Below are 14237 nucleotides of genomic sequence, written 5' to 3'. Positions count from 1 at the left end.
AGCACAGGAACAGTATTAACCCTTGCAGAGGACACTGCTTTAGTAATATCTTCCTTGATACAACACTCCCTTGCTGGTAAGATCTGTGTTGAACTTTTGCTTTGTGTAAGAAGAATTATCAACACTCGATTAAGGTTTATATATAGGGTAACTTTTTTAGGATTTCTAAGTTTGCTAAATGGCATCCCACAATTTGAGGAGTTTTGTTTGTTTATCTTCTATTTTCTACAGCCTTGGACTGCCCTGATCCCCGGGGTGTGACCAGGGCCTCTGTATCAATAAGATATGAAGTTCATTTTCTTCAGTCCAGGTATCAGCAGCTATTAACAATTTCTGAAATGGAAGAAAGCTGGAGAGGTATGTATAAAGGCACTGAAGAGAGACCTTAAGAGTCTACCTTTGAGGATGAGGCCTTAAAATAGCTGAGTAGGTGTGTAATGTTTTACACCCCTCAAGGTGAGAGGGCAGTAGTAATAACTTTCAGTCCTACAGTTCCTGGAATAGATCCACTTAAGGTGGTGAAGTGACTAGTGAGGTCTTTGCAGAGAGGGGGCAATTTATCTTTTCTTTATGAAGTGATCATTATAATGACAAGTGTCCCTGCAGCATAGTGGATTTCCTGAACAAGAGCCGTCTTCATTTCAAAAAGGATATTAGCTGCTCTTCTCTAAACCATACTCGTATTTTGTAATAATATAAAAAAATAGAGATAATTACAGTTGCCAAAATTAAAAAGTTAATTCATTAGTTGAAGCACATAGTTCTTTTAAAATATAATATGTGAATAATTTTTGTAAGAATTTACATTTTTTACCACTCTAGAAAACATAAAATGGAGACTTTCTCATTTTTTCTAAATCAACAAAAGGGTATATGGGAATAATGTATAGATACATTAGATCTACGATAGTCAAAAACAATAAAAATGCATAAAACAATGGTACACTTAAAATTAAAATTGATATTTCACTTTTTCCCTGGGTGTTCTCACACTCACTTTTACTCTATCTTATGCATATTTTAATATGAAATATACACTAAGCAGGTGAAATAGAAATTTTTGATTTTTTAAAGTATTTAGAATTATTTTACTGCTTTATCGGTACTGCAAGAAATTCTGCAATAATGTTGGCAGCTGGAGCTGTGGGATAAGGTGCAGTCGTGGTCTCCCCATGTAGTTTCTGATGCAGAGTCGGCAGAGTTGGCAAAGGGAGCTTGGGGTAGCTACAAAAGACATGAAAATATTTGTTAATTAACATCAGAATGGATTTTTATACGTTGTAAGATACAGCAAATAAAACTATAAGAAACTACAGTGCTTTGTGGTAAACGAGGGCAGTATGACCACTTAACTAGAGAAATTTATGTAAACATTTATATTGCCTTTACTTATAAGATCTTATTATAACTGAGGTATATTCTATATGCATTCTTTAAAACATTATAGTCTCCATGCTTATGAAATTATTGTTACATTTAAAGCTTCAGAAACAAATTCTGCTTTTGAAGGAGATATAAATAAAAAAAAGTGTTATGCACTAAAGGAGGAAATGTGTTTTTTTTTCTCAAATTAGGTTTACTATTTAAGCCAAAGAATGTTATTGTGTCTGGACCAGGTTTAAGAAATTGTTTTATAACAAAAGTCTCAAGTGTGGAAATATTCCCTGATTATGTTTCTACAACACGTTATAGAAGGTGGAAGCTCCTATAAAATGGGGCATGTTTCCAAATGTTTATTAGCAGACATTAAACAGTATTACATATTATATATTGTCAAAACCTGAATATATTAACTTAACCAAAGGAATATAAAGTTTAGGTAAGATGAAAAAAGCAAATTAAGATCTTCATGATATCTTCTTTATAGATAGAAACTAAGTTAAAAAGTATTTATCTTCACAAAAAAATTCCAAATGTTATGCCATTATCATTTTATATGCCAACAAACAAAAGGCCTTTAAATTTGATATTTCAGGCAAATGTATTTTTGTGGTTTTAAATTCCCACTTGTATTCTTCTTACCTTCATGTTGAAGCAATACTCTTTCCACCAAACTGCTAGAGGCAGCTACATCTACAGGTCGCAGAAGCTCTGTATTTTTGGCATTGATATCTGCTCCAAATTCTAGCAGTAAGTTTACAATTTCCAGACCGGGTTGTTGAGCAGCAGCGTGTAATGGAGTATCCCAATATTTGCCTTTCTGTACATCAGCGCCTACATGTAAATACGGAATGATGATGAATACAAAAGTTAATAAATGATTCATTTACCTCAGCACAGAGAGAAAGGTGTGATACAAAGGGGAACTCAACTCTATCTGTAATGGCTTACTTCTATATATGTATACATAAATAAATATATATTTCATATATACATATACATGCATATATTAAAACTTGGTACATTTGGATGGAGAGTGCACATGTTTGTTATATTTTCTAATATTTTTCTGTGTGCTTCAAAGATATAATAACTGTTTTAAAACTTTAAATGGTTCCAAAAGTAATCATATTAACTAACATTATAATCAGCATACAAATCTGTTGACTTGTGTCTATTTTCATCATGATGGATAGATAGCTCTTAGGATTATTCAAGAGCCTATTGCTTTAATTCTTTTCATTTGTTTTGAGGCAATAGAGCTCTTTTGTTTCTTGGAAAACTCATGATTCTAGATATGTGAGCTCTTTAGGTAAAATGTATATAGATTTTCCTGTCGCTTCTCACTCATGCAGTTTGTCAATAAATATATAAAGACACTGAGCCCCCTAAATGGAAAGGCACATTCTATTTCTGCATACAAAGTAAATTTTTAAAAATGCTTACATTAAAAAAAAAAAAGCCCTTGCATGCTAAATTACTTATTGCATCGTTATTTTATCTTAATGCAAGTACTGGCACATGGTTGTCATTGATTGCATGTATGATGAATAAATGCTGTTTAATGTTGTAAAGAGAAACAATCCCATTTTCCAGTATATACATGGTTACAACATCAAAAAATGTCTAGCACTAAAAGTGCATAAGTTCTTTCAACTCTGTTTTCTGATACTTTCAGTGAAACTAATGTTTATAAGAAGCAGTATATTTTAAGAGTCCCTTATGGCCCTCCTGCTACTTTCAAGTTTCAATAAATGTAATCATTTTCAATATTTTTCAAGCAAATGTAAAATGTTTAGTGGAAAAATTATATTACATAACAAAATCACCATAGAGAAAGCATAAACTCTGTTGGTTATATCAATTTTATGGGAGAACAGAACCTGAGAATAACAATCAATCCACAATTACTAACAGCAGTTTTTCCATTTTTTTTTACAAACTATAAAATATTTGGTGGAAAGAATAACATTCCTAGCAAAGTGAAAAAATGATTAAGAATAAACTCTTCTGGTTATACAAATGTATGGGAGAACATAGTCAGAAAATAACAATGTGCCAAGAATTATTAGCAGAATTCATGTTTAAGAGTCTTACTAGCTGTAATGGGAATGAAATAGATGGAGACACTGCTTACCAGAAATTTATAATTTAGCTAAGAAAATGTGAGTAACACATACAGAGGTTACTAAAAATATATATATCAGAGACCAAATGATTGTCATAAACAATAAAAAGCACAGAAATTCATTTACTTATTTTACATATATTTTATGCACTATGCTAGAGAAAGAGATGCTGGAGAAAAGAGATAATCCACACCTAAAAGAGCTCCCAGCCCACTAGTGGGAGGGACTGCTGAAGCTGAACCTTGAGGAACTGGTTCATTTCAGGTAGGTAGAAAAGGGCATTATGTCTTTTCAGGTAAGTGGGACAGCGCAGTTTGAGAAAGCGTGTGAACTCTTACAGTTGGTAGACAATAAAGTTATCTAAGCAGTGGCTATCCCTAAAATTTCTTTTGATGATTTTCTTCACAGATATATGCATTTTTGGCAACATTATATTCAACCTTGAAGATCTTAATTTTATGCCCTTTAGGTTTTGAAACTTTGAAGTGAACTGGAGTTATTAAGAATGAGGTTCTTTTTTATCGGTTATATACTTATATGTGAGAATGCTTTGAATAAGACCATTTTAAGCAATGAGATATAATTTTAAAAGAAGCTTATGCAAAGAAATAAATATGGGAGTTCTGGTCAGGATGGCAGAGTAGGTAAATGTTGTGCTTGCCTCCTCTCATGACCACATCATAATTAAAACTAAACTACAGAACAACCATCATTGAGAATCACCTGAAGTCTAGCCTGAACAGAAGTCCTGCAACTAAGGTTATATAGAAGAAGATAAGTCAAGACTGGTAGGAGGGGCAGAGACCTGAAATGGGCTGTCCTAAAACCTCCATGTGGCGGTTGAGAAACAGGAGGGATATCTTGGCTGTGGAGGTCCCTCTGAAGGAGAGAGGGGTCCCAGCCTCACACCAGGCTCCCCAGCCCAGGGTACCAGTGCCAGGAAGAGAAGTCCTCACAACTGTGGAGATTGTGTCTGAGTGAGACTGAGTCCCAGGTGTTCCTCTTAAAGAACAGCTCACAGACTTACTCGCTGACAGACTCACTGGCTCTAAGCTCCGGTGCTGCAACAGCAGATGGAAAGGTGCCAGGGACCTAAGGGGAGGAAATGAATTGTCTGGCTTCATGGCAAGAGTAGGAAGAGCAGCTTTTCCTGAGACAGATACGCTGGCAGAAGCCATAGTTCCTTTGCTGAGCCTGCCCCTGACCCAGCGTGCAGATACAGGTGACCGCCATATCTGAGTCTCCATCAACCTGGCTAACACTGTTTGCCCAGCCCTGGTGAATCCCTGAGACCCTGCCCCACCCAAAATGTGGGCCCACCAAAGCCACTTCCAGTGGCTGTTCCATACAAATGGCCTGTCATGCTGTGGACTTTCCTAAAATCTTTCAAAGGTCATAAACTTTAAACAAGCAACATCTGGCCTCTCTGTGCCCTATACCTCTTGCTAAGCAGCCCTAAGCCTGGCACTGGCAGTAGCCAGTCTTGGTTAATAGCTTAGCCTCTCCCAGACACCTTAGGGCCAAGCAAAAGTGGCAACCATCTGCAGACTACTTTGTAGCTTATACCAAGTGGCCCTGGACAAGGCTCAGGCAGCAGCTGACCTTGGCCTGCAACAGAGCCCCTCCCAAGAGGCCCCAGAACCACCAATACAAGGTGACCACCTTCAGACCACACCAGAGAGCCATTCAAAAGGCAGACTCAGAAGGCACCAGAGCCCTGCTAAAGCGAACCCTGCTCCGTAGGGTCAGCCCCTGCACAACAACTCCTCCACTGTAGTTACGGCCAGTCCTCACAACCAATCAGCCTGAAAATCAATCCTTCCCAAGACTCAACTACAGCAAAAGGAAGCACACAACCCACACAAGGGACACACCTGGAGCACATAGCTTAGGTGACCAAGAACAATGCACCACTGGGCCCCACAGGACACTTACTACATAAGGACACTCTACCAAGATGTGCAGACATAGCAGCCTTACCTAAAACATAGAAGCAAACCCAAGGAGGCAGCCAAAATGGGGAGACAAAGAAACATGTCCCAAATGAAAAAACAGAAAAAGCTCCAAAAAAAACCAACTAAATAAAATGGAGACAAGCAATGTACCAGATACAGAGTTCAAAACACTAGTTATAAGGAATCTCAATGATTTCAGCGAAAACATCAACAAAGAGATAGGAAACAAAAATGGAGATAGAAAACATAAAAAAGAACCAGTGAGAAATGAAGACTATAATAACAAATACAGAAGACGTTAGAGGAAATCAACAGATTAGATGAAACAAACAACTGAATCAGCAATTTGAAAAATAAGGTAGATAAAGACTTCCCAGACAAGAAAAAGCCATAGGAGCTCATCACCACCAAAACAGAATTACAAGGAATCTTAAAGGGACTTCTTTAAGAAGAAATAATAAATAAAAAATATGAATAATAAAATGGCAATAACTACATATCTATCAATAATTACTGTAAATGTAAATGGATTAAATACTTAAATCAAAAGTCATAAGTTGGCTGAATGGACAAGGAAACAAACCCTTACAGTTGCTGCCTACAAGAGACTCACTTCAGATCGAAAGACACACACAGACTAAAAGTAAAGGGATGAAAAGATATTTAATGAAAATGAAAACAAAAAGTAAAAGCTGGGGTAGTGATACTTATACCAGACAAAATAAACTTTAAAATAAAGGCTTATAACAAGAGACAAAAAAGGATCCAGTAATTCTACTTCTGGGTATTTATTTGAAGAAAGCCAAAGCACTACTTCAAAGGGTCATGTGCATCCACATGTTCAATAACAAAGATATGGAGGCAACCAGCGTGTCCATCAAGGGATGAATGAATAATGAAGAGGTGGCACATATATACAATGTAATATTACTCAGCCATAAAAAAGAATGAAATCTTGCCATCTACAACAACATGGATGAACCTGGAGGGTAACAGTGCTGAGTGGAGTAATTCAGTCAGAGAAAGACAGAAATCATATAATTTCACTTATATGTGGAATCTGAAGAACAGGATAAATGAACAATCAAAACAGAAACAAGCTCATAGATACAGAGACCATTTTGATGGTTGCTGGTGGGGAGAGTTGGGAGGATGAGAGAAGGAGGAGATTAAGAGGTACAATTTGGTAGTTATAAAAACGGAGGTGGAGATGTAGAGTATAGCATGGGGAATATAGTCAGTAGTATTGTAATAACTATCTATGGTGTCAGATGGGTACTGGTTTTTTTGGGGTGACCAATTCATAAGTTATATGAATGTCTAATCACTATGCTGTACACCTGAAACTGATATAATATTGTATATCAACTGTAAATAAAAATAAAAATATTTAAAAAAATAAATATGAAGCTGAATAATTGCTTATGTGTATGGACAGAATGGAAAATGTTTTAAAGAAAATTACCAGCATAAAGAAGCTTCCGGATGCAATGGAATTGCTGTGACATACAAGCTACATACAGAGGAGTTCCCAAATGAGGAATGTCTTGATCAACATCTATGCCCCAGGATATCAGTATTTCTAGACATTCATGGTAACCTGCCAACACAGAGTAGAGATGAGTTTACTTTTCCTTAATGCCCATCCTCCCACACATGCCCCTCACTCCATGCTTCTCTCTGCAGTGTTACTCATTGACAGATCAATGGAGCAATGCGTGTTGCTAAAGGAACACTCTCCCCTTGTCATTTAATTCCATAACTGTTACCTTTGCTGGCGGCCTCATGTGTGGGAGAAGGAAGACATGACTCCAGCTGGGGTTTGGCACCATATTCCAAAAGAAGTTCTGTGCAGCTTGCACTGCCTTGTGAGCAGGCATTGAATAAAGGAGTCACACCATCTATTGTGATTGCATTTACCTAAACCAAACCAAAATCTAAAAGTGAGATTCAGAGAGTCGGACGTGGTGCACTAGTAAGCATTTTTAAAAGTTATGTGATATACTCACAGAAATAATTGGGAGAATGTGTGCCATAGATATGACAAAGTATATTTAGCTCAGAAATATCAATAACGAAAGCTTTAAAATTTCAAGAGATAAACAGAAATAGGATGTGGTAAATAATTCGCAGAGTGGGCATGCAACTAAAAATCATGAACCAGATGCATACTCAAGAATCAAATACACAAAAACTAATTCAATGGTTAAGTACTGTTCAATTAGGAAAATATTCAACAAATGTAATGGTGATGAAAGTTGTGACAAAGCCACTTTGCTGGTGTGAAGTTTAAACTGGAAATTTTATTTCTGAGAATTTATCTAAAGAAAACCATCCAAAAGATAGGCAAACATTATAGGCACAAAGATGTTCATCTATTGTTATTTAGAATCATGAAAGCAAGAAATAGCCTAAATAATGTTCCATATTATGCAGCATGCTACCCATTTTTACAGTGATTGAAAATCCTTCTTAGGGTGCAATGAGGAGGCTGGGGCAATTTGAGAGCTTTATTTTTTTTTTCCTGCTGTCTCTGAAAACTACTAAGAAGGAAAGAAAAGCAAAATTAGAACTCTGCTCGATTTGCTTAGTCGGTAGATCTGAAAATGTTGATATTTTCCGTAGGTACTTACATTAGCCCCAGCTTCCAGAAGAGTTTTGGCACACGCCACATGATCTCCAAGGCAGGCTTCATGCAAGGGGGTGACATGGTCTATGGTTACTGCATTAACATTATAACCCTAAATATGACAGGGATAATTTTGAAAGGTGAACAAGAAGTTATATAAAATCATCTCTACAATTGTCATTAGAGAGTGATATAAAAGATGAAGGAAATTCAAGCAATTCAGGAAAGGCCAGTTTGATTGCCATAGAATTATCAGTTGTCAAGACTCCCGAGCCCCTCTATTGTGACACCATCATATCTAAACCCGATACCTTAAGTATTTAGTCCAATAGATTCTGAATGTATTATTTAAATTTCGCTTTCTTAGCTTTTTTGTCTGTATGAATTGTTTTGGTTTCTATTGTTTTAATTGTTTGTTTTGTAGAACTAAAGACTCTTTATAGATTGGATCACTCTTTTTTTTTATTATTTGGGCTATAAAATTACATGTCAGCCCATACTGGAAGGAAAATATTCTAATTATAGTAAGCTGCTTTGTGAATTTTTGTCACTAAATAGGTCTGACTAGGTTCTATGCTAGTGGTTAGAAGCTCTGACTATGGAATCAGTTAGACATGGGTTGGAAGCCTTACTCCATAATAGTAATTGTTTTAATTTGGATGAGTACATTAACCTCCAAATATTAGTGTTATCATGAAGATTAAATGAGATGATGCATGAAAAGTAATTATTATTACAGTGCTCAGCATATAGAAAACATTTGATTTTATTATTCAATCACAAGTAAACACTTTTCAAAGTTTTATTCCAATTAAACTAATGATATCAGGCTAAAATAATTACATATTAGGATATAAGATTCTTTGCCTTCTTGCTATTTTTAGTAATTCTATTGACAATCATACTAAACACTATAACAGGAAGATTTTCAGGGCCTATAACATGGTTACAGATTACCATGATCTGTAATGCCAGAGTGGACATGAGGAATCTTAAAATGAAGGCAAGAAAATTACCACCCTAAATCTTTGTTATTAGCAAGTGGCAATTTTTAAGATCTCTTAAATTATCCTTTCAAAGGTTTTGAATTGGCTAGCCAGCAGTCAGACTTGAGAAATAATTCCTAACTGCCACACGCTAGAGTGACCAGGTGACAGAAGCATCTGGAAGGTCAAGATTCCCTTCGAGAAGCTTTGGGTCAGCCTCTGGCTCTTCCTGGCTGGCCTGTCAGTGGATATGTGATACATGTTGTGAAATATCCTAAGACTGCTGTCCTCTCAAAGAACTACATGACCCTTTCAGGGAGTTACCCTTTAGACATTACTGACCTTTGTGCAGATTTTTTTTCATCAAGTGATGAACAAACAAAATAGTCACATGGTTATCACGGAAGTGGATGGCCCTAAGGAAGCATCTTGTCCTAAATCCTCACAGGTGAGAAAAATGGAGGCTCAGATAAGTTGTGACTCACCTCCAGTGCCAGCCTGGAATCTAGGTCCCCAGCCCAGGGCAGTGCTGTGTAACTGGATGACACTACCCTTCCTTCCGTCCTAGCCATAGGAGAAAATTCTTTTTGATACTGGGAAACACTAAGGCAATGGCTTCCTGAACTGGGTGTACATTTGAATCATATTGGAAAATGTTTAAAATGCAGAGGCGAAGCCAGAGCACTTTGTATTTCAGTAAAGAATCTCTATTTTTCATGTTTCTTCTGGTGAGTCTGATAAGCAGGCAGGTGTAGAAATGATAGCTTTCATAGGCAATTTCCCGTAACATATTACAGATTGCCATGATATTAAAAAGATTGTCTAGGCATCTGGTCTGATTACACCTCTTTGGGTATTTTATGGCTGAACTAAGTCTGTAATAAGCTGTACACAGCATACAGAGTCAATCATATTTAAGATGCTTAATAAATAATACACCAATCCAATTACTTCCTGCTTAAATATGTCTATCAGTGAACAAATATACTGTATGAGAAATTTAAAATACTGAGACATAAGGTTATACCAAATTATTTATGAAGACGTTTCAAAGATAAATGAGAAACTATAGACTCGACTGCCATGTGAGTTAAAATAAAAAGACTAGCAAAATTTATAAGGCAGTTTTATTGTTTTTGAGTTGATTGCTTTTCATGATTAATGTCCATGCTCATGACGGGGACTATTTTAAGCATACATAATATTTTACCTGTGATAATAATGTTTTCAGAGCAAGGAGGCGACCTTGACTTGCTGCTTCATGTAGTGGTGAGCGATCTGCCCAGGAACCTGCCAGAAAAGAAAGAAAACAACTCTGAGTCCAACTAAACCCTATTGGACAGGACCAATTCCTGTGAGATATAAATTACTCTGATTCAGTATACGCAAGGTGACCAAGACACGCACACCCTATACCAGGAAATTTGATTCTTATCTAAAGGAGTCAGATTGGCAGTTCTCAGATCCAGGGGCAGTAGTTCACGTTCAGGAATTGACCTGTTCCAGGCTTACTGCACCCTTGGAATTATCCTCCAAAGAAGAGGAAGATTACGGTCACTAGACCTGGCATCTAAACAAACAAACAAAATCCCACCTCTGTTTCATGGTTTTGCAGACAGAACCCAGAAAAATAATTTGTTTGCACTTTTAGCAGGAAAGGTAGCTGGGACACTCACCTTTCCACACTCCCCACCTACCCTGCTGTTCCCCTGCTCTCTGCACCCCGACTGCCCTGCCCTGAGGTGTGAGAGGGCTGCAACATGTTGCCAAGGAGGATGAGTAGCTGAGCCCCAAGTCCTGAAACTTGGGACCAGCTGGATGAGCCCTAGAAAGAGGATGTCACAGTCTGGGAGGGGCAGACTGTCACTGGCGTTTGAAACACTCACCTAGAAGGGCTCACCTAGTGGTCAGCAGATGGTGGTACCGAAGCTCTCCAACCCTGTGCCTGGGTGGGAAAACCCTGGCCTATCATGTCCCCAAGTCCTCCTGTCCTGACATGCCTTTTGCACCTGTCCGTTAGAAAGATCAGTGTTCTCCCATGTAGAAATCACCTTTTTCTTCTCTCCCCAACCACTCTCGATACCTTGCTGGGTACACCCTCCCTTCCCATCACTCTCCACCTTGTGGTCCACCCAGGTGGTTTTATAAGATGCTGGGTTGGTACACAGTGATCCTCTTGAACTCAAACAGGACCAGCATTGTTGGTTCTATTTAATGGACACGTCATTGGATGATAAATTAACGCAATAGAGAGAAAAATTTTCCCAATGTAATGGGATCACGTTTGGTAATATCTGTCTCCTTGTCTACTGCCTCTTCCCCCATTTTTGGATCCATAGAAGGAAAATAAATAAAAATTATTTTTTAAAAAACAACCCTGCTATTCAATTCTAGTGCAATTTAAATAAAGTCACTTAGCTGTTAGTCAGAAACATACCTTTTATGAAAAATAGGTAGAAAGCCTGTTTATGTCAGGAAAATGATTGGAAACATAGCAGGGTGTTGTACTTTAGAAACCACCTCATTATTCCTGTATTTCATACCTTTCAAAAAATCTACATATACACCTGTGCTTCTTATTATAATCATACAGTAGAATCCTGCCACAGCATAAGTGAGGTCGAAACAACTCCACTGAATAAAATGTGAGACACATATCACAGTTAATGAAATGACCACGTGAACCTGGTATAGAAAGCAGAAGTCAACTGCCAATCATCAGTCTTTTTATAAACAATGATATTATGGGATTTTATTGAAAATACAATTCCTAAGGGAAAGGGGGAAGAGCCTTCTACTTACTGGTACTGATTTACAAGGAATAATAATAATAATAGCTAATGTAGAATTGTGTTTACTATGTGCACAATAGGAGTCTAAGGATTGTGTACAGTATCTCATTTAGTTCTTATAACACTTTGAGGTATACACAATTATTATTTCTATTTTAAAGTTGAGGAAATGAGAGCGAGAAGAAATGAAATCATTTAAAGAGAGTCACATAGTCTAACTCTAGAGCTAATACTCCTAGTTACAAAACTGCACACTGTCTTTATTTTGCCTTTTCATCTAGCATTATTTCTTGCTCATCCAAAAAAGATTAGTAAGCCAAACATCCAATTCTCGGAGATTTCAACTGAAAGAAGAGTTACTATCATTAGCATTTGTGTATTATTTCTTTCCAGTATTCACCACTCCTATTATATATATTAAAAGCAGAATTGAAATATTGCACACCAATCAATATTTGTTGATAGTACAAAATTTGGTGGCAAAGTAATAATTTTTAAAAATTGAAACATTATGTTCTCCTTACATAAAAAGCAAAAGTCACCATCATTAATATTATTAGTTTGGGGAACAACTATGTGTCGAGTTCTAGCTTCTAAGATGAAATTTGATGCTTTACAAAGCATACATGTCCATTTGTTTAATCATTAAAGTAAACAACTTGATTGCAGAGTATAACGCTGGAGGAATTCAGAACATATATCAATTTTCACTATGAAATTTCAATAAGAAAGTAACAAAATTATAATATTCACTTCCCAAACAGGTTGCATATGTGCAACCACTATGTGCAGTTTAATCAGCAAAGCAGCAGTACATTATTAAGGTTTGCAGTAATCAGGGATTAAACTTTTTGACTTTAAATAATAATTTATAATATGGACAAATGGTCTTGTCCTCCCTCAATAAAGTTCATTATCCTTAACTTATCTCTAAAAGCTGTCTGCTGAATTATACGATGCCCATTCTCTAGCACTGCGTGTTCTTCCATCATCACTCGCTAACACGGCAATTAACCAAAGGTTGGGGTTGGGAAAAGCCTGGAGAAATGGCCGTTGGGATTCATTCTGGACTCATTTCTTTCTAATATTATGAAGACCTTTAAGGGGCAGCAAAGCTAACGATACTTGCAACTATAAGGAACTCGACATTGCTCTTTTGCATACTGATATATTTGTCCATCAAAATGAATGTATTCTCCTTCGGAACCATTTCAGTACTGCTTGCTGGTGTTCACAAAAGAGAGAAAGAAAAAAAAGGTGTGTGGGGGGGGGAAGGGTCATTTAGAAAACAGGCTGCACAAGAGCCAAAATAAAGAAATGAATTATTTTTTTAATTTGCCACCTATATCCCAACCCCCAGTGTTCCCCCAAGACTGTCACATAGCTTTTTGTCCCTACTGTCATTTTGTTTTAATCACCAAGACTTAAGTCCATTAGGGTGGGGAGAAAAAGAGCTGAAGCCAGATTTTACGTGGGTGTATTTATTTGCTATTAATACGCCCTCCACGGGCATGAAAAAGGAGTTAAATGTCACAGAAATCTGCTGGAAAGTGTGGACAGGGGGTTGGTGACAAAACCACTGAAATTATACCGTTTGGGATAAGGCTGGGACAAAGGCTTAGAAGAGTGCACTGGCCCAGTTTATTATTCCCTGGGCTGAGCTCTGCTCTGCTCACTGCATAGGACCCCTGATGTCTGCCATTAATCCTCCAGGCAGGGGGCAGGTGGGAGCAGGAGGAAGAGGAGGAAATAGAGACCAGGTGGGGTCAAGAGCCCAGAAGCTCCCAGAGGAAAACACTGAGGGGCCAGGCAGGCATCTAAACATGAGAGCCAATTTCCTCATCAACTGAGAAAAGCACTACCTATGGATCAGGATCTCACGAGGGAGGATTAGGAATGAGTACCTGCTATGTAAATGCACAATTAATAATACCTAGCATTCTTTACTAAACATACACTGGTAAACAGGGGACATTTTAATATGAATTTTAGGGAGCAATCCAAAACTAGGGAAAAACTCAAGCCATCTATTGACTGAAATGATTTTTCAGTGCTATCAGCTTAATTAAATAATCAATATAAGTATTGGGTCATTGGAAGAGTCATGACATATTTTTTTCTATGTTTTCTATGCAAAAATGCGTCATGACTTTTCCGATGACCCAATAATTGCATGATTCGTTAAAGTATTTAAGCCATCAATCAACAACTGCTACTACATTTTTCTTTCCTAAGTCAGTTATAAGAAACAAAGATATATCAATCTATTAAGAGTAATTTACAGTACATGCATACTACTCAATGAAAAACACTTTTTTTTTTGTTTGAATACTGCTTACTTAACTCCCCAGCATCCCCACCAAATT

The 14237-nt window shown here is 37.1% G+C and overlaps 1 protein-coding gene across 4 annotated transcripts in view; it reads right to left on the bottom strand.

Annotated features, from left to right (window-relative positions):
* Positions 1-781: 781 nt before the first annotated feature.
* The window catches only part of ASB5 (ankyrin repeat and SOCS box containing 5), a 99119-nt gene continuing 85663 nt past the window's right edge, over positions 782-14237 (bottom strand). For 2 of the 4 annotated variants that reach the window (XM_019651737.1, XM_019651738.1), the window contains exons 2-7: positions 10290-10369; positions 8098-8205; positions 7234-7384; positions 6930-7064; positions 2023-2214; positions 782-1224 (exon numbers count right to left, since the gene is read on the bottom strand). In XM_019651737.1, the coding sequence (XP_019507282.1) occupies positions 1097-1224; positions 2023-2214; positions 6930-7064; positions 7234-7384; positions 8098-8205; positions 10290-10369 (794 nt within the window). In that variant the 3' untranslated portion in view covers positions 782-1096. The remainder of the gene's footprint in view (positions 1225-2022; positions 2215-6929; positions 7065-7233; positions 7385-8097; positions 8206-10289; positions 10370-14237) is intronic. The other 2 variants (XM_019651736.1, XM_019651739.1) reach the window with 2 other exon arrangements.

This window comes from Hipposideros armiger, unplaced genomic scaffold (assembly GCF_001890085.2).
Source record: "Hipposideros armiger isolate ML-2016 unplaced genomic scaffold, ASM189008v1 scaffold_165, whole genome shotgun sequence".
NCBI lineage: Eukaryota > Metazoa > Chordata > Mammalia > Chiroptera > Hipposideridae > Hipposideros > Hipposideros armiger.
Note: the sequence above shows the minus strand (reverse complement) of the source record. Positions and strands in the feature narration are given on the sequence as shown.